The 25,501-nt window shown below is 42.4% G+C and overlaps 1 protein-coding gene across 1 annotated transcript in view; it reads right to left on the bottom strand.

Moving 5' to 3' along the window:
- Window positions 1-4,809: 4,809 nt before the first annotated feature.
- LOC111663908 (unconventional myosin-XVIIIa-like) overlaps window positions 4,810-25,501 on the bottom strand; it is a 57,993-nt gene continuing 37,301 nt past the window's right edge. The window contains exons 22-42 of the mRNA XM_087177125.1: window positions 24,809-24,952; window positions 24,517-24,606; window positions 24,245-24,364; window positions 23,997-24,114; window positions 22,630-22,757; window positions 22,296-22,450; window positions 21,393-21,516; window positions 21,057-21,257; window positions 20,757-20,867; window positions 20,106-20,210; window positions 19,798-19,944; window positions 19,465-19,578; window positions 18,441-18,557; window positions 17,788-17,871; window positions 15,215-15,352; window positions 14,391-14,576; window positions 14,152-14,291; window positions 13,502-13,546; window positions 8,977-9,099; window positions 7,076-8,497; window positions 4,810-4,900 (exon numbers count right to left, since the gene is read on the bottom strand). Of these exons, the coding sequence (XP_087033251.1) occupies window positions 7,090-8,497; window positions 8,977-9,099; window positions 13,502-13,546; window positions 14,152-14,291; window positions 14,391-14,576; window positions 15,215-15,352; window positions 17,788-17,871; window positions 18,441-18,557; window positions 19,465-19,578; window positions 19,798-19,944; window positions 20,106-20,210; window positions 20,757-20,867; window positions 21,057-21,257; window positions 21,393-21,516; window positions 22,296-22,450; window positions 22,630-22,757; window positions 23,997-24,114; window positions 24,245-24,364; window positions 24,517-24,606; window positions 24,809-24,952 (3,798 nt within the window). The 3' untranslated portion in view covers window positions 4,810-4,900; window positions 7,076-7,089. The remainder of the gene's footprint in view (window positions 4,901-7,075; window positions 8,498-8,976; window positions 9,100-13,501; window positions 13,547-14,151; window positions 14,292-14,390; window positions 14,577-15,214; window positions 15,353-17,787; window positions 17,872-18,440; window positions 18,558-19,464; window positions 19,579-19,797; window positions 19,945-20,105; window positions 20,211-20,756; window positions 20,868-21,056; window positions 21,258-21,392; window positions 21,517-22,295; window positions 22,451-22,629; window positions 22,758-23,996; window positions 24,115-24,244; window positions 24,365-24,516; window positions 24,607-24,808; window positions 24,953-25,501) is intronic.

The raw sequence follows: 25,501 nt of genomic DNA, 5'->3' as shown, positions 1-25,501 counted from the left end.
TGTCCCAGTGCCTCCAATCAGTGCTTTATTGACAGCAGGCATCCAGCAGAAAACCGGGAGTGCTAATAGCTGAGGATGATGCCTGATAAACACATTCTACCCTCTAACTGCACCCCCACATATTTTACTGCCTGGCAGGGTGGCCTCCAACCAAGGTCAGGATGTGGAGTTGCTTGGCGAACAGACCTGCTTATACAAAAACTGGCACACAGTTTTATGTAAGAGTCAGTTCTGACTCAGTTTGGCTATTCTCCATCTGCTTTCAAATTTGAAAAGGTGCATTTTTGTCCATACTGGCATAAAATCTTGTTGGAGGAGACATGTGCTTTCCATGAATATGCTGAGAAAAATACACATTTCATCCAGATGTCCTGATGAATTATAAAGCAAATGAGGAAATAACATGCTCAGTATTCTAAGCAATAAGCAAATGGGCTGCAATGTTAAGCTTATGGGCATGCCATATTATTGTGTAGCGCAGCCCTGTCCATGGAAGCACGGCATTAGACTTTCAGTGCAGCAAATATCTGTGGCCAAACCATTCTGTCTAAATAACAGGGAGGGTGGCATCGTAAACACAGACTTGCTTGGCTTTGTCGAGCTAATGACTTCCTGCTCCAGTGGCTTGTGAAACAGTGTTAGAGCCAAAATAAGTAAAATCGGGAGCAGAATTTAATCTGTCACTCAATGGAAAGCCTTTAAGCAGAAACATACAGCCACCCAGAGGGTGCACACAAGTGAAGTGAAATTACAGCAAAAGCTCCCTGGCAGAGAGTGAAGTACCAAAACAGGTTATGTATAGGATTGAGGATTACAGATTGGTTGGATAAATATGGGAATCTTTAAAGCAAAACAAACTTAGTGTGAATGTCAACCAGGGTGGTAATCTAAACCCATCACTCCCTTTGAATCTAGGTAGGATTCACCTACGTAGAATAGAGATGGATGTGGCGAGGAAGACAGCGCTTGCTCTCGGTTTTTGATCTTCCTGAATTTGCCCCGAGCTTGGTTTTGAACTGTGTAGCTGTGCAGCAGTTTATATTAACAACCGCAAGTGTTGCAAGGTAGTGTGAGCAACGTTCAGTCTGCCTTTCCAACTACTCAGAATGAATCATTTCTATGAATTGTTTGTTTCCTCTGTAGTCTCGTGGGAAAACTGGATGGGTATGACGAGAAACTACTCTGGGCTAGATGAGCTAAATTTAATCAAAAACATCAATGACTTGTTTTTGCTAAAACTGTCTTGCCTCTTTTCTAACCTTCTTTTCTCTCGCTGTTTTTCTGAATATGAAACAAAACTGCATCCAAATCATACCTCTATGCAATTACAGCAAGCCAACATCGACTCTGTAAACAAACAGCTGAATTTATTTACTAAAAAAAGTCCAAAATAACTCATGTTAAAAGTGGTGATCTGTTCAATAATGAAAATAGACAAGCCTTTTGAAAAGATGAATTGTACAAACTTTGTCTAATGCCAGCAACTCCAACTTGGAGGCAATGAGACTTACAATATATATATATATATATATATATATATATATGTACAGTGCAAAAGTTTTAATTAATTAATTATTTTTAGCAGTTTACAAAATGCAAAGTGAGTGAACAAAAGAAAAATCTAAATCAAATCAATATTTGGTGTCACTATCCTTTGCCTTCAAACCAGCATCAATTCTTATAGGTTCACTTGCACAAAGGGATTTTAGGGGATTATAGTCAGGTGTATGATCAACCAATTATACCAAACAGGTGCTAATGATCATCAGTTTCACATGTAGGTTGATTTCATTAACTGAAAAAGAAACAGCTGTGTAGGAGGCTTAAAACTGGGTGAGGAAAAGTCAAACTCTGCTACCAAGGTGAGGTTGTGGAAGACAGTTTCATGTCACTGGTCATACACCATGGCAAGACTGAGCACAGCAACAGGATACAAGGTAGTTATACTGCATCAGCGAGGTCTCTCCCACACAAAGATTTCAAAGCAGACTGGGGTTTCAAGATGTGCTGTTCAAGCTCTTTTGAAGAAGCACAAAGAAAATGTTGAGGATTGTAGACGCAGTGGTCGGCCAAGGAAACTTAGTGCAGCAGATGAAAAACACATGAAGCTTATTTCCCTTCAAAATCAGAAGATGTCCAGCAGCGCCATCAGCTCAGAACTGGCAGAAACCAGTGAGACCCAGGTACATCCATCTACTGTCCGGAGAAGTCTGGCCAGAAGTGGTCTTCATGGAAGAGTTACAGCCAAAAAGCCATACCTCTGACATGGAAACAAGACCAAGCGACTCAACTATGAACGAAAACATAGGAACTGGGGAGCAGAAAAATGGCAGCAGGGGCTCTGGACTGATGAGTCAAAATTTGAAATATTTGGCTGTAGCAGAAGGCAGTTTATTCACCGAAGGGCTGGAGAGCGGTACAATAATGAGTGTCTGCAGGCAACAGTGAAGCATGGTGGAGGTTGCTTGCAAAGTTTGGGGCTGCATTTCTGTAAATGGAGTTGGAGATTTGGTCAGGATTAATGGTTTCCTCAATGCTGAGAAATACAGGCGGATACTTATCCATCATGCAATACCATCAGGGAGGCGTATGATTGGCCCCAAATTTATTCTGCAGCAAGGCAACGACCCCAAACATACAGCCAATGTCATTAAGAACTATCTTCAGCGTAAAGAACAAGAAGTCCTGGGAGTGATGGGATGGCCCCCACAGAGACCTGATATCTGGGATTACATGAAGAGACAGAAGGATCTGAGGAAGCCTGCATCCACAGAAGATCTGTGGTTAGTTCTCCAAGATGTTTGGAACGACCTACCAGCTGAGGTGTGTGTGTGTGTGTGTGTGTGTGTGTGTGTGTGTGTGTGTGTGTGTGTGTGTGATCACTGACATCAAAGTTTTTCTGTGTTTCACATTAATATTCATGTCTGAGGCAAAGAAAAAAAAAAAAGAAGACATGAAATGCAGATTATCCTCTTCTGAGAAGATATGCAAATAGCAAGTCAGACACTTGGAGCACACAACATATACTGTATATGCTTCCTTATTCAAATCAACTAAGACATAATCATCATTCTGCGAGGCTAAATATAGAAATACCCGGTCTGTTCCATATGTGTCTGGACAGCAACGTGCTGAAAGTCTGGTGTGAAATGACATAAAGGTCTTCCATCACAATAGCAGACTGGTTTTAATTTACGGGTGTTTTGGTGTATTTGATGAGGTCATAGAGAGTGCACAGGTGGTTAAATGAATAAAATGAACCAGAGCCTGAAGTCAGGTTTGAATCTGTCTGACACTTGTGATTCCCAAACAGGTTGAGTCTATAATCTACAGTCTATTTCTGCATTATGCCTCAAAAAATAAATCAGTTAACATATCTACTGTCACAATAGGATTTTAAGGGCTGCACATCGATGGTAATGAATGAATGATCTCCAAAAACACCAGATTAATAAACATCCAGCCTCCATGTGTTAATTTTTGGCACCTTAAAAATAGGAAAACTGAAGATGATGTAATTATTTTACACTTGAACCAACATTTCCTCAGTTCAAGTCAATCTGCACTGTACAGCCACAATAGAATCTGCAGCTCAACCTTAAAAACAGACTTAATTAGATTGTATATCCAAACGGAGAATATTAGTCTTCAGGATACAGCGTGTGAATGAGCTTTAATTTCCCAAATACAGTAAAAATCCAGTGTTTGTGCATTAAAAAAAAAAGACACCATACAGTTCCGCATCTGCGAGGTCCAAAAAGATCAACAGAGTTCCTTCATGACAGCAAACACATGCATTCCCTTTGAACTTTCAGAAATGTGAGAGTGGACAAAAGCATGACTGAGCCTCAGAAGAGCCAAACACGTCCCATCATGCATTGCGCTTACAGATAAGAATAAAACAGGAATATGACATAAATCTTATCTCAATAAAATACTTCTCTCACTAACTTTAGAAAATCTTATTTCACTCGACTATCATGTTGATGTAAAGGCTTTGATTCCACATATATTAGATAACTATGCATACTATATATACACACTCTTAGATCAGATTTAGCTTTAAATCATTTCTCAGCATTTCAAAGATATAAAGGGGGCGTCACCCTTAAACATTATTATAGTAAAAATGATTTAACTTTCATGTCACCAATCATGACCTAGCATCACTTTGCTCAAATGATGAATATCTCAGTTTGGAACAAGAGCCACATGTAAACTTACAGCAAGATAATTAATTGAAAATGGGTTAATTCCTGCCACCACACTAGTCCACATTAATGGGGAAGAGATAAGAAGAGTCTTAATAGTTGATCAGACCTTCTTGGAGAAGTCCAGCCAGAGCGGGCTTATCTAAATCCTCTTGGCAGAGCTATCTGCGGAGTCGGAGGAGAGTGCAGACGAGTGCTTAAATTTGCCTGAAAAGCAGCTCTTATAAATAAAGCAGCGGCAGCTATCAGGTTCCTCTGATAGTGCTCAACTTTACTGTTCAGTATTGACTGACTTATTCAATGTGTTCTGTTAAATAAGAAAGAGAAAGAAAAAGTAACCTTTAGCCATGGGAGCAAAATCACTTCATGATGTGAATGGGTGCGCTACAATAAGTAAAGTTAGATGAAATGGCAAAGCTATTCAAAAACAGTGTTCTTTGTGTGACTCCTCTCCGTCCTTGGTAGCTGGGAAGTGGTAGTAGCTTACAAGTTGGAGGGAAAGAATTGTGTCTCTCCTGTGTGTCTGATGTCACTGAGCACAAAGCTGCCCGACGTTGGGTTACGACGTGCTTTCTGCCAATAAGCCTTCGCCGTCGCTCGCCGTCAGCGGCTGCCTGCGGGAGTCTCTGTCCACCTCGTCCTCCTCATCAGACCTGCCAACACTCAGGTGTCTCCGGTACACAGGAGGGCTGTGAGGGTCAACACACATACAGACACACCATTATATCATTACTTGGCTACTCGCTAAAGAAACAAAACTGAAGGGTGTACAGATGTAAAGAAGGCTGTACGGCATGAGAAACCACAAGCAAGTCAGGCTGTAAAATGAAATTCTTCCCCAGACAGCAAATAACACATCCTCTAAAACATGCACAGCATTCAGTATGTGTTCATTATCATTTATTTTTAATTAGTACATCAAAAATATATAATAATATGAAATATTCAGGCTTAACCTACATATTAGTAAATAGTATGTGCAGTTAATAAAGTAAATGTCAGGAGTCAGTGCAGGACATGAACTCATAATATGGCTGAAAATAATACTGTGGACTGAACTGTACCTTGCTTCTACCTCCCATCATTATTATTATTTAAAACTTCACATCTTCAGTTTATGTTGTAGAGATTTGATGCCATAAGCGCTGCTCAGCTCTTTAATACATAACCCTCCGGACAAGCAAAAAACAACTAAAACACGTCCTGCAGCTCTCTCGTATACTCGAACAACAGGGACTGTCTGCATGTGATGCACGACGATCCATAACCTGACACCATGTATCTTGAAGTATTAGATATTTGGAGAAGGCTGAAGTACTCTGTGTTTTGGCCTCGTCACACAAACTGCTTCATGTCATCCTTTTGGAAAACAGTGACATCTCTGATTCTGAGTCACAAGATGTGTAAGTTAGTCAGGACCAGTGCTGACACTGCCAGTGTGAGACAAAGATCAAACTGTACAATCAACTACTTTTATAAGTGAAGATGTTGCTGTAATTAATGTAATAGTGTAATTTGAAATTTAAACGAATTTAATAAATCAATTGATTCTCTGTTCAAACAAATGTGAAAGTACTTTAACAACTTTAGGTCACTTGTGTAACCCTGGTTCTCTGAGTAGCATGACGTATCCCAATGTGAAACATCATGAGAACTACAACGTAATAATTACTTAAAGGTGTATTTATCTGGGGCGTCATGTAGCGTAGTGGTCTAAGCAGGCGCCCCATGTGTAGAGGCTACAGTCCTCGCTGCAGTCAGCCCCGGTTCGAGTCCCGCATCGGACGGCCCTTCGCTGCATGTCATTCCCCCTCTCTGCCTCCCCATTTCCTGTCTCTCTCCACTATACTATCAAATAAAAGGCATAAAAAGCCACAAAAAATATACTTTAAAAAAAAAAAAAAAGTGTATTTATCTACAGTCAAAGTAACACTTTGTTTAAAGGAAGTGTTTAAATGGATATCTGGGTTCAGCTGATGTTGCCTAGTAACTGTGCAGAGAGAAGCACCTGTATGGAAGTATGGAACTAGTATGGGACCTCTATAGTTCTACTATGTTGCTATAACGAAAGCAGTTATCTTAGTGACATGAGCATATATGAGCCAGGACCATGTTCAGCCCACTAAACCCACCTTCACTTTCCACTAATTAACCCAGGAGCCAGTCTTCAATTAGAAAGGCATATTCACATTCAAGGACACCCCCCAAGCTGCTGGCACTTTTTGCTACACAGAAACAAGAGACGCTCAAACTGTGAGCAAATGATTCTGTATGAATAGTGAAGCTGAGAGCTAATTTTAGCATTTTAATTCCGATGCAAAGTGTCATGCCACACCTCTGTAAACTCTTCTCCGCTGACATGTTGAGGCAAAAATTGGTGTAATTAAGTTTTTGTCTCATTGCCAACACCTGTTTGTTGTGGATGGACAGCCACAGCCAGACACCTCTATGTACTTACAACAACATCAAACACTCACATTTGAGATGTAATCCATCTCTACAAACCAGAAACAGAAACATAACATCGCTTTTCTGATGACAAGTAATTACAATAACGAATTACTGTGTATCTCCTCCACTGTATCAGCTGCTGTTTATTGTAGGTATCACACAGAAGTGACTGGAGTGTGTCAGTCGTGCAGACTAGAGGCGAACTTCAGGATACTATGATGAATTAGTCTTTTTAAATGAAGACACGTGTTAGCACGAGCAAAGGAAAAACAACAGTGTCACACTATTTTTTTTGGAAAACGTAGTTATGGCTGATCTCAGTCAACATGAGATGCAAACTAAGTTAGTACATCAAGTGAACGATCCTGATCAGTTATTCCACGCTCCTGGGTTATTACCACACCAAGCATCACCTTCTCCTGCTGCATCAGTCACTGTCAGGCCTGTACAGGTACTTCATCACCACGCTGTCCATCTTCTTCTGCTTCTTCTTGGTTTCCTTCTTGCCTGATGGCCCACGACTTGCGAGTTCCTTCTCATCATCAGATGGGCGTTTCGGTGCCCTTTTAACACTGCTGGAGCTGCGGTAGGAGATGGTTGAGCCAGAGGAGGAAGACTCTGATGACTCGGATGAGGAAGACGAATCCTCAGACTCACTTTGTTTCTTACTAGATCTCTTCTTGGACTTCTTGCTTTTCTTCCTCCTTGAGCTCTTTCTGCTGTGACGATCGTCTGAGGAGGAGGAGGAGGACGAGTCTGATGGAGAGACTTTGCTTTTTTTATCTTTGCGACTGCGGGAGCTGCTGGTGCTCAGGGTACTGGATGACCGACTACTGTAGTCCAGAGCAGAGCCAGATGCAGAGCGCCGCAGGCTGGACGTGCTGCAGCCAAGCCCCTCGTCGCCCCCCTTCTTCCTACCGTCCTCACTCCCTGGCACCTTCTTGTCATCCTCTTCATCACCACTAGACTCATCAAGTTTGCTGCGCTTGAATTTAATGGGCTTGAAGCTCAGCACCTCATTGATCGCAGCCTCCAAGTCAGGATCTAAGTAATTGCGGTGCGTGACCGTTTTAATATCAGATGTATCTGCCGGGTTGGAGTCTGAGGAGCGGGGTTGAGCTGGGGTAGAAAAGCTGCGACTCAGGGAGCGGGGACTAAAAGAGGAAGTTCCCCCTTCACTAAAAGTTACACTCTGGCCATCATCATCGTCATCATCTACATGCAGGCCAAATTCACTGAGGCCACAGCTGCGGGCGAGGGACAAGCGTGAGCTGTTGCGTCTGTCGTCTTTCCAAGAAGTGCTGCGGTGCAGCGACCGTGGACTCGAGCGGCTCACACTGCTGATAGTTGATTTATTGTCGTCATCCATGTCCAACATGCCCCTCCTGGTGGACATCCTGCTGGGAGCCACTGATGACACCATGGACTCCTTATCAAATTCAGGGCTGCTGCGGGAGGTCCAGCGTGACTCCAGGCCCTTCCTGGCTCTGCTGGTAGCCTCAGAATAGGCCATGGAGATGACGGAGCCTTTGTCGTCCAAGTCTTCCTGCGCCTGGCTCTTCTTCCAGTCCTCCTGGAGCTCTCCAGACTTGGACTTGGCTTTACGAATTGAGGTGTGGTCTGGCGTGTCTGTCTGTTCTTTGAGCGTGCTAAACAGGGAGCTCTCATCGCCCGTCCCACCGATGGAGTCTTTCAGGTTGGAACGCTTCCTGTAGCTTAGGGAACTCATGACAGACACTGATCTGCTCTGCTCTACTTCTTTCCCATCTTTGCTGATGTCAGTCATCTTCTCCTTACCTTCCTTCACCTCCTTGGCATCTGCATTTGCTGAATATCTGAAGGGTTATGTAATAAAGTTGACAACAGAGACCACCGACAGAACACATTAAAAATAAATACTAATTTTTCATTTTGTGCAACATCCACAGCTGATATGTGGTAACTCATTCACTTTGTCGTTGGGGCCAGTCAAGACTCAGGGAACATATACTATACCTCTGGGTACTGTTCTGTTCAGTATACACTGTAGGAAGTGAGGCAATCAACCAGTGAGAAGATCTATCTAACTGTGGCAGAGGCGTCATTTAGCAGGAGCGCCAACTGGCCAGGGGCCACTTCAATAAATCTGACAGCAGCCATTTCCCCATCCCGGCTCCTGTCATTAGACAGATTACTCGGAGAGAGGGATGACACCTAATCACATGACATACCCATCTTACCCTTACAAACTGCCCCAGGTAATCCTGGCCCGTTTAAAGCCTCCCCACATACACATGGAAATCTGTCATGATGCTAAAGGAAGGTGAGCTCTAACCTGGTGCTCTTCAGGCTTCCCTCATCCAACTGGGTCTTGGTGGAGCCTTTGTTCTTCGAGAGCCACGACTTAACGCCATCCACGCGGTCTTCCACCTCGGAATCTGTTTCTGTCTCGTCCCCACTGTGAAGAAACATCAGCTAGAGTTTGTGAGAAGCATCTGAGACTCAACCCTTAACACAGTGAAAATATTCACCATCTCAAGTCATTTTTACAACTGTAAGAGCAAAGAACTTTGTGGATGATCCCCCTTGTTTTTGATACAAACCACTTACTTTAAGAAGAATTGTCCTAAATCAGCTTCTTGAATACGCTGCCTTCCCTTAATCGGCCTTGTGCAACAATTCAGACAGATGCTGAGACAAGAACTGACACCAAATGACTTGATATGAGAATATTTGATGCAGTGTAACATCACAGTCATTGCTCGGGCAAAATAATAATTAGTTTTCACGACTCTGAAGATTTTAGTTAGTAATTTCACAATCGAAGCTTTTTGTTAATAATCATACTCATGCTCTTATAATACCAGGGGTCAGTGTGATGCAAAGCGATGCAGGCAGCTACAGGCGAGTATGATTATGTGATACAATAATATCCACATATTCAAAATGTTTTTCAACAGATGTAGATGAGTGAAGCAAATGCATTATCTAGGCAGAATGTAGATGAGGCTCTTGGAGGCATAATTAACTTGTTTGGCTGCTTCTGGGCTGCTAGCATCTGTGTGGCATGTCACCTGCTCCTGGTGATTGTTATTGGAGTAGAGCCATGAGCCAGCCCCATGGCCCAATGCTTGACATAACAATCAATATACAGAAACCTGCGGATGGCGATGAAAAAGCACGGCAGATCCCGCCTGCATAAGGTCAACCCCCCCCCCTTCGTTCATTTGTTTCAAATCTGTGGTGCTTTCTCTGAATTATGCACCACATTGTCCCGGAAGGTTAATGTGAGAGTCGCTGCAGAAATCCCTTTGTTTGTATGATGATGTGTAAAAATACATCTTCATATTTCACATGAACAGTATAAAAAAAAAAAAAAAAACTGCACAAGGGCACATATGTTCTGAAGATATAAACTACATTTGACATGTGTTGCCATGGTAACCTCTGTCAGAGAAACTTACATTCTCCATGATATAGTTTCTGGTTTCGGAGCCAGACAACGTCCTGTATATTAATATTACTGATGACAGGGGTGTTGAAGATGAGCAGAAAATTCCAATTCCTCTTGATTTATATCAGACTTTGAGTTTCATCTTCACTATTATTCACAGTTTTACACTTTCAGTAACTTTCAGAGCCGCGCTTCATCAGTACTAAAATATTTACCTTGTGTATCACTGAACTGTAGACATGTTTCATCTAGTGTCTACAGAGAGCTGCCTATCATTAAAAATGAGACGGTGATGCAGGTAACAGATCTTTTTTCTTGGACAAGCTTATCTATCTCAACCCCGGAACACGTTGCAAAATGCTTATAACAAGCAAACAGACGCAGGTGAGAGACGACAGCCACACTGCTGCGCTCCGTCATTTGTCCACATTCCACATATCCATCTCTGTGGGTGAGCAGTGTACCATTCCTTGTGTCACACATTCAGTCATGTTTCCTCAGAGAACACAGTGTCCTCTCCCCTCCCTTCTTTTTTTTTTTTTTGGTGGTCTGACTAAAAGTGATTTTACACAATGAAGCTGGTGCTGTGTGAGTTTTGTGACTGTCAGATTCTCGGGCTACGTAACATTCAGGCTTTCAAGCTTTCAAAGAACATTTACATATTTGACTTTCTCATCATCGACCTCTCTTACGGGAAGGTAATGATAATCCCAGTAAGACTAAATGGCCTGATTATATTATTTTCTCCACAAAAAGCTCTATTATATGTCATCACTTTATTTTCTCTCCTGTGCACTAAACACAACTGATAAAAGCTCACCACAAACAAAAAGATATCAGGTTCATTACTACTTGAAAGTTGATTACACATGCTGCCCATTTGTCAGCTCGGTGACGCTCTGACTTTTTAACATGATACATTACACAACACAACACTGAAGCCAGCCCACAGCAAAATCATCTCCCTCTACCCCTCCTCTTTAACACACACTCACACACACACACATGCAAAATAAAAGGTGGCTCGCAATTGAGTGCTGTGCAAATGGTGTCACAAACGATTTGTCCTTGGCCCCACACTAGTAGCTAACCAGTCCTGAGGCCCGCAGATACAAACAAGCCCCAAGAATTTAGAAGTGAACATTAATCGCTTCTGACAATCGGCCTGCACCGGTTGTAAATCTTTGTCACAAATACTTACACTCAGCATCAAATCTTGTATGGCTCCGTTCTATCACTTTAACGCTTGTGGTAACAAAAGCATATTTTTACGGTATCCATTCAACACGAGCTAATTACATACTGACAATAAAAACCCACATAGGGTCTCGGTTTATGTTAATGAAAGCGTGTGCACTTGAAAAACTTGATGTAATTCACTTCATACTCATGGATAATAAGCACCTTGTGCTCAAGGTGAAAGAAAATGCAACCACTATGGTCAGTTCATGCAGATGGAGACAGTTTGCAGTAGTTAATTACAGATGTGATCGGCAAGTCTCTTTTCTAAAATAATAATCCTGTTATTGTTACCTCCTGTTTTGAAGCACTAAGTACAAACATATTGAATAGTAATGTAAATCATCTGGAAAATCCACTTCATAATTAGAAGAAAAATCTCCCCCTCCATTATTGCTCATCCATGCTGCTAATGCAATGATGTCGAAGGAGGGAAAAATGCAATTAAGTAAACATGGCGAATGATTGTTCTTTTCCTGGAGTTGCACAAAAAGAAAAGCGGAGCAGTGACACATGCAGGTTTCCTCATGACAAATGGAGAACAGGACGCAAAGTGATAAAGACTGTGATAACCGTGTCTGTGTGAAGAAGCAATCAGAGGTTAAAGTGGGACATAATGGATGAGTATATGAGCTACAAACTGAAGACAACATTCCCCTAATAGGCTCTGATGAAGGTTTAGATTATTTAACATGCCACAATAATTCCTTTCACTGTATAAAAACTGAAAGAAAATGGGATTTAGTCATTCAGAAGAACATGTTCAACATTCAAACCCGATGACAACGCGTTTTACAATATGTGGATTTTAAAGTTAAATGTTTCACAACAGTATGAAATGAGATTGGATTAGTGAAGCACTTGCATGCATGGAAATCAACAGCTGAGTTTTGGGTGAAATCATTTCAGCCATCGCTGTCATGCACCACTTGCTGACTGTGCAGCCATGGATGTACAGTCACAGTGTGCTGCAGCCATTACACAGTCACAGGCATCGCTTCACACAATTGTGCTAAAGGCCTTTCAGAGCACATGTAAATTACTCCCACCACACTAAGACTGAGTCAGGGGCACAAAGCAGCTCATCTCTACGGGCCTTACTTTGAAATACAGAAAAATGTATCGAAATAGGAAAAAAAGCACCTAACTTACACCACAGACACAACTGTCTAACACATGAATATAATGTCATTCTTGAAATAGCTTTAAAGATTAACTGTTAATATGTTTTGAAGTCACAAACATGTTGAAGGGCTGTGTTCTTGAAAATGGAATTTCTAATTTCTCCCTTTTTGCAGAAGCAACAGTTTCCCTGAATTTATCAAATGTTAGTTTTACTTTTAGTTTGTACTGATTAAATCAAATATAAATCTCAGTCTGACAATATAGAGGAAATCCTAAAGATGAAAACTATTGATATCTGAAATCAGTTCATCTCATTTTAAGAGATTTGTTCCAGCAGCTAACACAGAATGTGCTGACATCGTTATTTCTGATTTCAAATGGACATATCAGAGACTGAGGACGTCTGTGCTGCCTTCACCAAACTAAGTGCTGCATGTTTTCTGGAGAAGCCACAGAAGAACAGACAAATCCAAACCAGTGCATGATGGGGTGTGATGATGATGATGGTGATGATGATGATGATGCAAACGCAGCAGAGGATGATGGTGTTTGACACAAACATATTCATGGAGACAATGATGCAGTATTACTGTGGGTCCGTAACACCTTGAATCACACCGGCTGAGTTTACAGTCAGATTCTATTTACCACTCTGGTTTACATTTCCTCTAACACTGTGCAAACTGTCCTCTGTGCCATCAGAGTCTTCAAATAACTTCTTGTTGCTCTCAAGGAAGAAAAACAAGCCCTGGAATCTGTAGCACTGGGGACTGTGTAAAGACACTTGGCATAAAATAAAAAGAAACAGAATGAAACACTGGGGCCGTCCGTTAAGCATAGCTTTTATCAGAGATGTATACCAGAGGCACAGATTCCCATTCTCCTTAAATTACTTCTCCTCACTGTGTTACTGTGAACAACACAAACTGAAAGGATGAGGAATACTGCATTATTCTCTCTCATGGCTGAAATGGGTGAAAAAAAAAAAAAACTTGAAAACAACCATTATGACAAAAACAAAGGATGCTTTTTCCATTCTCACGTTTTGTTTTTTCTTTTCTGATATTTTGTCACCATGTCTTGCAAACTGCCAGAAGTGTGGAAAACACCCAAAAAAAAAGGGAACAGGGAAAAAGAGAAAAGAGAGAAGGTGAGATACAGACAACAGTGTAAAAAGAGGACAAAATGAGATAACGGCAAATAAATAGTTTTACACTTCCACACACACATAAAATAAATATCCATTGCAAAGTAGCGCCTCGGTAAATCAACTCATGCTGTTGCTGGCCTCCCTCTCAAACAGAGCCGGTGTGTGTAATGTCTTCCTTTTAGAGGTCTGTATTATTGCAGTCAGTGTTTACCTCAGTGGGCTCAGAGCTAGTATAACCCTCAACCCCTCTGCAAAGAGGGAAGAAATAACCAAACTGGGAAAACCAGCGCAGAGACAAAAGATCAGAAGCAGAGAGCTGAATTAAACCATATGAGAAGTATTTGGGGAAACAGACAGAGTGTAGTATGATTCACATTACAAAAGAGGTTGGAGGGAAACTGATGTAGGAAGATGTGGGAGACAGAGAATGAAGGATACAAGTTGAGATTGACACGCCACTAAAAAAAAAATTTGGTAACTTTCTTGACGCTGTCTACAGTACAGTATCCCCCGATGTACCACGCATACGTTACAGAACATACCTGTTGATTAAGTCGTCGTTGTCATCGCTCTCCATCTCGTCCTCGATAGCAGCCTGCAGGTCACCTATCCTCTTGAAGGCCAGCTTAAGGTCCACTTGTAAGCTCTGATTTGCCGCCTCTAAGCTCTCGATGTCCATTTCCTGGTGAAATGGATCACAGCACAGAAGAAGTGGCTGTTATCTCCTGTAATGTAAACTCCAGTGAACCGCTTTCATGTCTCCCAGCACCCGAGGCCTTACCAGCTCGTGCTTCTTCCGGCTCGCCTCGCCCTCCTTCTTGGACAGCTCCGCCATCTCTTCCTTCATGTCCCTTATCTGCCTCTGTATTCGCTTATTCTGCTCCTTCTCCCTGTTTTCTGCAGTGATGCGCTGGTTTCTCTCCTCCGTCATCTTCTCCAGATTCTCCTTCAGACGACCCACCAGGCTCTGGGAGGGTGAACTTGGTCTTTACAAATCTCCCATGTGGATCAATGAACAACTCTTCAGCTAAATGTTCTCCTTTGTTCTGCAGTAACCCTCAAATATTTGTTCCTATCCCTCCACAGCTGGTGTGATTTTAACACTGGCAATAACACTGGAGGTAAGTGGTCAGTTTCTACCCACTCCTCGTTTCGTTTTTCCTACTTGAAGTGGTGTAACCAGCACACGAGTTCAAGAGTGAACCATCATTGACTTTTAATTTCAAATGTTTCCAGCCAAACCTGAAACAAGAAAGTCTGCTATAAAATCCAGTTCTTGTCACCTTGAGCAGAAAACGCATACGCACACTGATACTGTTACAATCATATTACATACTGTATATGAGATATGAATTTCATGTGGTCACATATGACTGTGTTTTTTCATGGTACCGTCCTCTTATGAATCAATATATATTCATTCTCCGGTTGACTCTTTTCTTAACCAGCTCCACAGAGATATGGAGCAAAGCGGGCGACAGCGCTCTGTACCCTCACTTTATATTATCTGTCTCTCAATATATGGAAAAATAAATATTACATTTGCCTTTATAGCTTCACACAGCATGTCTTTTACATTTTGCAAGACACAGAGGATTATCTCACCTCCAAGCGTTTGATCTGTGTCCTCTCATACTCCAGCTTGGTCTCCAGTTCACGGATCTTGGCCTCCTGACGGCTCACGAGAGACTTCTCCACCATGGACTGCTCTTGGAACTCGAGCTGGCTCTGCAGCGAATGAAGCTGGGGGAAGGAAGGACACACGCAGACATGCACATAAACAAACACCATCACTCCCCGAGGAGCAGCACTTCTTGCATACCCCCTTCTTGACCTCTACTTTTCCACCTCCTCTTTCAGCGAGGACTGTGAAATACTTTGCGCTGATGTTACGTGTACGTATTAAAACTAAATTAATGTTCACTTTTTCACCCTTTTTTGTGTAGACTTAATCCATGTAAATATTGTGCATCCAGTCTGAATAATGAGCTCCAGATAAGCCTCCGATCTTCCACAAACGGTCAAAAGAAGAGCTTGTGGTTCAGGCTCAGTAACACCGAGTACCACAGTAATTTCACAGGCTTTGGGAAAAGGGCTGAGTTTCATGCAAAGCACGTTTGTTCCATCTAAATCGTTTTCTCATGACTGATAAAAGGAAGAAAGATACGTCACAACAACACCGGCCCACAAAGCAGCGTGGCACCTAATGAGGGAGTTTGCATCTAAGACAAGGAGGATTTGGAGTTCTCCTTTGATATTACTAAAGAAGGCAGCTTTCCCTCCCTGCTGGTGATGAGATAACCACTTCAAGGTCAGATGCTTTAGATGGCTATCACTACCTTCTCTGGCAGGTTTTAACAATGCCTTACAGCTTGTTGTGTGTCTCCAGTGTAACCAAAAATATTCTGACAGCTGGGCCTGGAGTGGACCAAAGCTTTGGCATGTGTATAGCTTAATATAATAGAAGCAGTGTCTGCTGTTAGGAAGTGGTAAGAGCTCTTGTGAAATTATATTTGAAATACATTCTGTTCAAGGCAGATGGTTTTATTTGTTTAGTCTACTGCATGTCGACAGTTAGAGAAAAACACCCCCCGAAAAATCCACTAACTGTGAGGAGTGTGGATAATGTGCATGCAAACACACACTAAAGATCGCCATATTCAAGCTAAGGTCATCTTCAAATTCATTCAGCAGACAAATGCATCAACAAAGAAAATGGACACACATTAATACATGACACACATGACATGTTAGATGCTTTCCTCTAAACAAATAGTACTCCAGCAGAAAAACACTGTCATTATAAAAGCACTATTATCAACATAGGCTTCACTCATTTGCATTAACCTTTTTACAACATGAAACTACATTTACACTGAGCCTCGCCTGAAGCACAGCACACAGTTACTGAACCAGTCAGCCCAGAAATAATCTAAATCACATGCTAATGTCAGTGTGCAACCATGCTCACAATGTTAACATGGTGATGTTTAGCTTGTGTCAGTTTGACCCTGTTCACCATCTAATTTTCACATTAGCAACATTTACACTAAACACGAAGGACAGCTGATGTCATCGTTCTTTTCTTTGATGTACCCGTTCATAAACCAAAGCACTAGACAAGTTTAAATCGTGCTGCTGGATTAAAACTTCAGATATGACCAGAGCTGTTGAAACATGAATGTGAACCACAGCCACAGAGTTCATGACAATTCATCCAGTAGTTGTTGAGATGTTTCAGTCTGGACCAAAGTGGCCGTGCATCATCACTGCAAACATGAGGCTAAAGAGAAGCTAAAGCTTAACATGAACCGGACCAGTAACAGTTTGTATCAGATAGAAAAACAAGTTTATGTCTTGTGAACTTATGTGATAGTTTAACATTCAACCAACACAGTGAAACAGGAATTTATACATAACTGAACCTTCCTTTTTAAAATAACAGCTTAAATAATGGCTGGTGAGTAATAATTTTATATTTCACATTCGCTTGTAACCACGAGTTATGACGAGTCAATATTAAAATGCGGGTTATGATTCTGTCATCTTTGATTGTTCATTAAATGTAATGGATATTAATTGTGTATCAGAATGTGAAAGTGGCATGGATCAGGAGTTTGACATTTCAAATATGACTCAGCTGGTTACGACTTTTTTCATGTGTGAGAGTAAAACGGCACCTTCAGGGTTTTTTCAGTTGATTGGAATAATCACATGACTCATGACTTTCATACTTATTTCCAATCGCCACCTTCTCATTTACCTGACAGTTTAAAAGTGAAACAAAAGAAATTTGATAAATTGCTAAGACAGAAGCTGCTTCATTAAACTGAGAGGTAATCATTGAACGGATCAGAATGAGTGCCTTATTTTCATCTAATTGCTTAAACCATGGAAATGAGCAGCTGAGTTTATGTACATGACCCTTCCTTTAAATATGAGTAGTGAGAGACACAGGAACAATTTCTCTCCTTGACTCTAAATCTTTGCTGATTCCAACTATTTAAATGCAAATTGCTTTGCAATTGTGAAACGAAAGCCACCACCGAAACCAAACATTTTTTGGTCACAATAATCAGAGAAACTGTGAAAAGCTGAGGTCTAATCAGAGAGAAGTGTTGAGGCAGCGGGCACGTTCCTGACAGACAGCCAGAGCGCTTCTGAACACTTCCTTCTACCTTTTCTTGGATCTCCTGCTTCTCCTTTGTGGCCTCTTCCAGCTGGGTCTGCAGGTCAGTGATCTGGCTCAAGTCCCTGGCGGACTAGGACACACACACACACACACACACACACACACACACACACACACACAGACATACAAAGTCAATAGATGGAGAATTAAAGTATGTGTGTGTGGGTGTGTGTGTGTATGAGAGAGAGAGAGAGAGGAAGTGTGATTGTCTGTGCGTGCTTCAATTATCTCTTAAAAATTTCACCTTTTATGCAAATGGTTAATGAACATGATCTGTCTGTGCCAGATAATTTGTCATGTGATCTACTGTCGAGCAGATTGCATCTGTGTGACTGCAGCATACACACTGTGTTCAGAGGGGAGTATGTCCTCCAAACCACAAAGCCACACATGCAGGAAAGAACAGAATGTTAATGCGGATGTTAGAGGAGGCGTCCCACCATGTTTCAAACTAAATCGGTCACAAACACAAATAAGTGAAGAAATAAAACTGTTTTTCGAGACGGTGTCATCCATTTCCTTCACATGGCTACTGGCCAGTTTCCTACCTGAAGAAAAGGAAGGTCTTAGCACTGATAAGAAAGGGACTTACAATACATTTCCAAGGCTTTGAATGGCTGGCTGGGCTGGATGAGTTACCTGGGCGACTGCAGCCTTGTGTTTTTTCATCAGCTCATTCATGTCCTCCTGATCCTCCTCCATACGAGACTGCAGGTCATTCTTCTCTCTCTGCAGACGGCTGATCTGCTCCTCCGACTGCCAGACAAAGAGAGAGAAGGGAACACACACACTTTAGGTTAGAATGACAGGATTTATTCATGAGCTACTGAATATGATAAATGGTCATTAGCTGGCCGGGCCGTGGCAGTTCTGGAATCTCATCTAATGGCAATGAAACACAATCTGGACAGGGTTCTGGCTGGAGGATGAGACCAATTGAAGATAATCAATTGGCTCATTTAGGCAGGGAAAAGTGCAGCCAGTGCAGCATACTGGTGATGTCCTATTTAGAGTTCATCCTCTGTGTTCAAGGGGGGAGACTCAGGCCCTCAATATGCATTCTCTAATCTGAGACATTTACAAGACCTTCCCTTGCCATAAATGCAGCAATTAACAAGCAAAGCACAGGCACACAGCGCTCCGTGCGTCATCCCCAGAGACACAAACATCCTCAGTCTACACGTCTGAAATGCAGGCGCTGCTCTCATGAGACAGCAATTAATGAGCAGATGGAGGAAAAAAAAATTCAACAAAGCTTATTTATCCATTAGAGCAAAATGTTAAAATCAGACATATGCCAAAGGGCATTTATTATTTTAATATCCCACCATGGCTTGATGATGTACGCATATTAATGTTAGAGCCTGCTGCATTTCCAAGAGTGAGGATCCCTCCATGAATTAAATATTGTTTGTTGCTTTTGGTTTAATGTGTTCATCATCACAAGAGCACGGGCACATTTACACAAACAATTTCTCTTATCAACATTGTGAAATAAAAAGGTATATTAACTATATTTCATTATTTAAAAACGTGTGATATTATACTCATTATCGGTTATGGCACAGACAAGCAACACACACAAACACACTGTGTTATGTGCAGAACTGATTGGCATTCGAGCCCACTCCAGGGAATCATTGGAACGCATGTGAAAACTCACCGACATCTTGGCTTTGACCACGTCCTCCATTTGGATATGCAAGTCCTCTATTTCAAGCTCCATGCTCTTTCGAGCTTTCACTGCTGCGGCGCAGGTGAACTCTGACTCCTCCAGCTGTGAGAAACAGGAGGGAAGAAAAGGTGGCGGGTAGGGGGTGAGGGGCAAACATTAGTAGGCCAAGATCAAGGCTCTGTCCTGGACAGACAGAAGGTTTATCAACCTGTGCATGTTTCTTTATTCTCTGAGAACAGAGGTCAGGAAGTGTGTTTCTTGTTGTGTCAGAAAGTATATCACAGATTCAGACATTCAAAGTGTTACAACAGACTGGCATACTTGATTTTTGAGCTGGGCGATCTCTCTCTTGCTGGGGGCGTTGCTCTTCAGGTGGTCCAGCATAATCTGTGCATCAGCCAGAAGGACTTTGGTTCTCTTCAGGTCTTTCTTCAGCCTCTTTTCTGTCTCCACGTCTCTCTGGCTCACCTGTCAATGACACACTCTGTTTTTTCTACCCTCCTTCAAAACCCACAGCACCTCTCCAGTCTCGAAAGCAGTTTCTTTCCAATCAAAAGAAGTGGCCCGGCCACTCCATCGCACACTTAACTGCACTGACAGAGACTAAAGAGGCAGACTTGTGGAAGTACCTGGTCCTGGGCGTTGAGCAGTCTGGACTCCAGCTCTCTTCTCTCACGCAACACTTTCTGCTTGTCTTCATACTCCTCCTCCAGCTGCACCTCCATCTGTTTCAGCTGCAGGACACATGCGCACGGTGTCAGGATGCACAAACAGATGATCAGTGATAAACAAAGTCAGACATAACACACCATCAACCATCCTGTTAGACATGGCTGCTCTCACACATCAAAGACAAAGGGACGGGACCCCCCCGAGCAGATCTGCCACACAAACATCGCTTTGAAAGTTATTCGTTATTCTATCAAATTCTATTTTTTTTATATTTATCATGGATACAATTGCAACTGCACTGTTTGTATTCTAAGTTGGACTTATTTTGCATGCATCTACTGTGTTGGGTAAGAGTCTTAATAAATTGTGTGATTGCTGTTTCTCTGTCTAATGAGAGATACACAGTCTCTGCAGTGTATAAACCAGGATTTATATTCATGTACAGCACGAGACACAAACAGAAACTTGAAATAACCAATCAAGAACTTAAGAAGACGTTCTGTGAAAGAATCTCAGGCTACAATGAACTTACTCGTTCGTTCGGGGCAGCGATGTTGTGCCTGGAGGACATTTTGACAAATAAATGAGTGAGAATAAGTGGCGCCTACCTTCTTGCTGCAGGAGTGCCTGATCTCCTCCACATCTTCATCCTTACTCTCAATCTCTTTAGAGTGTGTTTGCCGCTGTCTCTCCATCTCCATCTCAAGACGCAGCTTTGCCTGAGGACATGATGAGTGGACACGCATATAACAACACATCCAAAATTACATATTTACTGTTTGTCCAAAATGAGACACATTCTTATAAAATGATTTCTTCAAAACAAAATAAATATTTCTGAAGGATATTAGGGTGGAGGGAAGCTCTTTGTGGAGTTTTAGGACTTCTACATCTGCACCACCCTGTACCTGCTCCAGCATCTGGATAGTTCCAGCCTGTTCGTCCAGCTCCTCCTCCTGGTCTTTCACCTTGGCCTCAAGGTCACGAAGCTGCTTCTTGACCTTGGCCAGAGAGGCTTCATCCTTGGACTCCTGGGAGGACAGATCCTGCAGCTCGGCCTCCAGCTGCTGCAACTTCATATTTGTGGTGCACAATTCACTGTCCTTGTCCTGCAGGCAGAGGAGACACAGTAAGACACATCTGGACCAGCCCAGTTATGTCACACAGAGAGCAGAGAGACAAGACATGTAGTCCCAGCGAGAGGACAGCAGAGTGTCTGGAGTGTGTTCTGTAAAGTAGCTTACCTGCAGCTGCTGCCGGAGGTTAAACATCTCAGCGGTCATTATGTCTTTCTCTCGAGCCAACTTCTCCCTCTGGCTCCTTTCTCTTTGTACCTCAGCCTGAGACTGGTTCTGCTCCAGGTCAAATCTGGAACGCGCACCCACACACACACACACACACACACACACACTGAGAGACAGCAAAGGACTGGGGTTCTCTAGGTTAAGCAGTTGAGTATCACAGTGACCTGAGCAGGAGATGCATTACAACTGGGACATCAGGTCATTTCTCCTCCTACATTGAAATGATTTTGTGAGATTTTGAGCCTCCAAACTAAACGTGTAACTTCAGTCAGGAGATGTTCAGCTCATGAGACCTTCCTTGATACAGAGCCCTGCATCAGCTCAGCACTACCTCTATTTTAGCCTCAATTGGTATCCTCTTCCATTAGACATCAATTTACAATTGGGATGTAATAATGTGCAAAATGTTTTCTTCAATTGTCTGGGGCAGAAGCACTTATGGTTAGTGAACTTAAAAGCTAAGTGTTTCATGCTGTCAGCTCGTTGTAATTCCCTGTTTTTCTCTCTGAAGCACAGCTGAAAATAATTTCACCCACAGAGCATCTTCAATTAGCCACAGGGGAGAGATCACATTCTGCCACAGCGATAGCTTCTCAAGTGCTTAAAGTCTGAGTCATTTTCTCAGCTAATGCAATTCCACAGATTACAGAACATCTCAGTCACTATTCAAATTAAAGAAAACTTTAATGTTCTGCCGAGTGGGCTGCAGTGTCTGTGCTGGGCAATCCAAGGAGAAAAGAGCAATATGTTCCCTGTAATGTGTGTGTGAAAGCAAGACAGACAGACAGATGGACAGACAGACAACACACAAACAGACTGATTGGAGAGGTAGTTGAAACTGACTTCCTCTGTTTCTTCTCCAGGTCGTGGTTGCGGCTCTGTAGTCCCTCCAGGTGAAGCTTGGTGTCCTGCAGCTCTGCCGTCAGTTTCTGGGACTTCTTCTTCAGCTGCTGCACAAAGCGCTGCACATCCTCATTATCTGTCTGCAAGTCAGCCAGCTGCAGCATGCACACACACACACACACACACACACACACACACACACACACACACACACACACACACACACGCAAACACACATATTTTTTATGACAGTTTAATACATATCATTATTACATCTATACAACTAACAGGCTACAAGTGTGTAGTGATTTAATATTAAAAAAAAGTTTCTTGCCCTTCTCTCAAGATGTCTTTTGCTCTGTTGCTCTGTTTCCAGCTTGTCATCAAACTCCTGCTGGAGCTTCTTTTTGGTGAAGTCCATTTCACGAATGGCTCGGTTGTATTTTATCCTCCACTCGCCTCCTGGAGGAAACAGAAAGACGTACAATTCAGAAAAAGTCTGTGTGACATTTGGGTGTCTCCTGCCTTTATTGCAGGCCTAGCAGGGTGCACAGAGGAAGAGGCTCAAAAGCTCAGAAATGATTGATGCTGCGGATTATGGAGTGCACTGTTCTAGCTGCGATGGTTATCACATTCAAGGACCAAAATAATATAATCTTTCAGGAAATAAAACTTCTTTCATCAAATCCCAACCTCATGAGGTCAAAGAATCCGACAGGAAAACTACAAAACAGCCTTTACTTTTCAGCTCTAATCTTGCTTAAACCTGAGGTAAGAATTCAGAGCACAGCACAATAGTAGTTAGAGAAGGACATGTCTAAGTGGCACTTTCCACAGTTCTTAGCCGACCCTAATTCTGGAGCTGTCAGAGGCTATCAGAACTATAACAGCGGCCAGGCAGACATTCAGGTTTAGGTTCATTCATTCAGGTTCATTTCCAAGCCTTATCATTTTAGAGGCTGTCCATTTCTCCTTCACATACCAACAGCGGCTCCTCCATCAGTGCTGCTCATTAGCATATATATAGCATAATGACAACTTGCAGGGCCACCGGCTCTGATCCCAACGATTATTTTCTCATTCATCTAAGAATTCTGATATGCTCTGTAATGGCTTGTCTGCTGAGGTGGGTTGAAGGGGGTGGGAACAGAGGAGAAAAGGAAAAAAGCCTTATGGACAATATGCTCTCTGCGGGAGCTCTCTTTCCCAGCAGGGGGAGACCAATCAGCAACAGGCATTAGTTGTATGCCTGAGAGCGAACATCTTAATCTCCTAGCGGTAAATCCCACACTTGGAAAATATACTTAATAGCATTACGCAAGATGTGACCAAGTCTAAGTGCCACGCCTCCTGCTGAAACAGGCCAACAAAGACAATCATTCCTGCAGCTACAATTAGTATAAGAGAGAATTTTTCAAACTGTGCACATAATACTGGTGCGAGCGCTTCAGTAAATGATGCTTGTGACCTGAGCTGACATTCCCACTGAGCATGCCTGGACGAGCTGCTGCAAGTGTCATAAGCTACAATTAATTAAGGAATTTAAAGCGAATGTTTGAAAATGCTGATGACACCGAAAAGTCACCGGAAGTCACATCGCCAGCGTCGTCTTTAGTTTCTCTTCAAATCTTGGGAATAGGATTCAAATACAAGGATGGATGAGACTCTATGGCAGCTGTGGCATCACAAACGATAACTAACCAGCATCATCATCGTCGTCGTCCATCTCCCCATTGAGCTCCGATGTTTTCATGAGTCGAGCTTCCATCACCTCCATCTCCTGTGATTCTAATTGTTTCTTCATGGCGTCAAACTTAGCCTGGAAGTCACAGATTCAGTCACAGAGTCAGTCACAGAGTCAGTCACAGAGTCAGCTACGTTTAAATTAGAATCTTTGAAATATTATGTTGTTCCAGTGTGTTTATATATGTATGTTAGTGTTTGTGTGCCTGTAAATCCTTCATGTCCTTCTCCAGGTGCAGTCTCTCTGAAGTCTCCGTCTCCAGTAACTGGGATGCTGACTCACTGGTGCTTCTCTCGTCAGCAAGCTCTGCCAACAAGTCTGAGATCTGGACACAAACAGAAACACACACAGCGTAAAGCAAAACTACTACGTACTTGCTGTGGCTCCACTACAAGTATCTTGAAGTGAAAGAAATTTAAACTGTGTTACTCAAACACCATCCTCCAAGCATGCATTCCCAAAGGTGAAGGGACCCACCCTGCTCTCCAATCGATCCGTGTTCAGTCTCAGCTCGTTTCGTTCTTTCTCCACCCTCTCGAGCTTCGACTTCTGCAGCTGTATCTCCTCCTGGAGCACAGAACACAGTGTACAGGTTACAAGTTATGTCACAGTTTAACTAAAATATTAGGTACTACAAGAAATATCAAAGGTTCATAACAGGAGCTGCATTGCTGCCAAGGCAGGTGGTGCATTTTGACAGCGGATTAGAGGCTGTCAAGCTGAGAGGAATCTATAAGTTGGGGTGTATCAGACAGAGAGGGCTGCTCACATCTTTCCCTCGCATCTGATCCTCGGTGAGCTGGACCTTAATGAGGGGCTGGACTGTGGTGAACAGCTTCCACCATTGCCAGTCTTTCACACCGCGGTTCTTCTGGATGTTTTTCTGGATGCAACGGATGGCGAGATCCTGAATCTAAACACACAGAGAACAGTCAGCAAAGAGGAACACGTGGGTGAATGTAGGTGTTTGTTGTGGTGTGCACACACAGCTAAACAGATACAGTACAATGTTGATGTAGTTAGTAGTAACTGAATCTGCAACTCAATTTTCTAAAACAAATAAATGCTTTATAATGAAAACAGATAACAATAACTTCAGTATGTGGCTTTAAATTTTGAATTTCCCCTTGGGGATAAATAAAGTATCTATCTATCTATCTATCTATCTATCTAAATGCAGAATATAGAAACGAGTTTGACTGCAGACACCCCCGTGTGTCCAGACGTCCATGGACCAATGCTATAAAATTTGGAAAATCTTAATTACTCAATGGAATAAATGCTTCACAGAACTCCTCTCCTGTTACCACATCATGCTCACCACTGATGAATGACATTTGAAAAACACTGCATCCCTCAGTCTTGTGTTATATTGCCTGTATATGGGTGAACAGCTATCCCAGGACCTGCCAGCCTCCTCTGGAGACTTGCTGCAGAGTGCGTTCCAAGGCTGGAAGCTAAT

The sequence above is a fragment of the Seriola lalandi genome, unplaced genomic scaffold (assembly GCF_002814215.2).
Source record: "Seriola lalandi dorsalis isolate HSWRI2012SDOR001 ecotype SW California unplaced genomic scaffold, Sedor1 jcf7180002054581, whole genome shotgun sequence".
Classification (NCBI taxonomy): Eukaryota; Metazoa; Chordata; class Actinopteri; order Carangiformes; family Carangidae; genus Seriola; species Seriola lalandi.
This window is presented reverse-complemented; position numbering and strand designations above follow the sequence as displayed.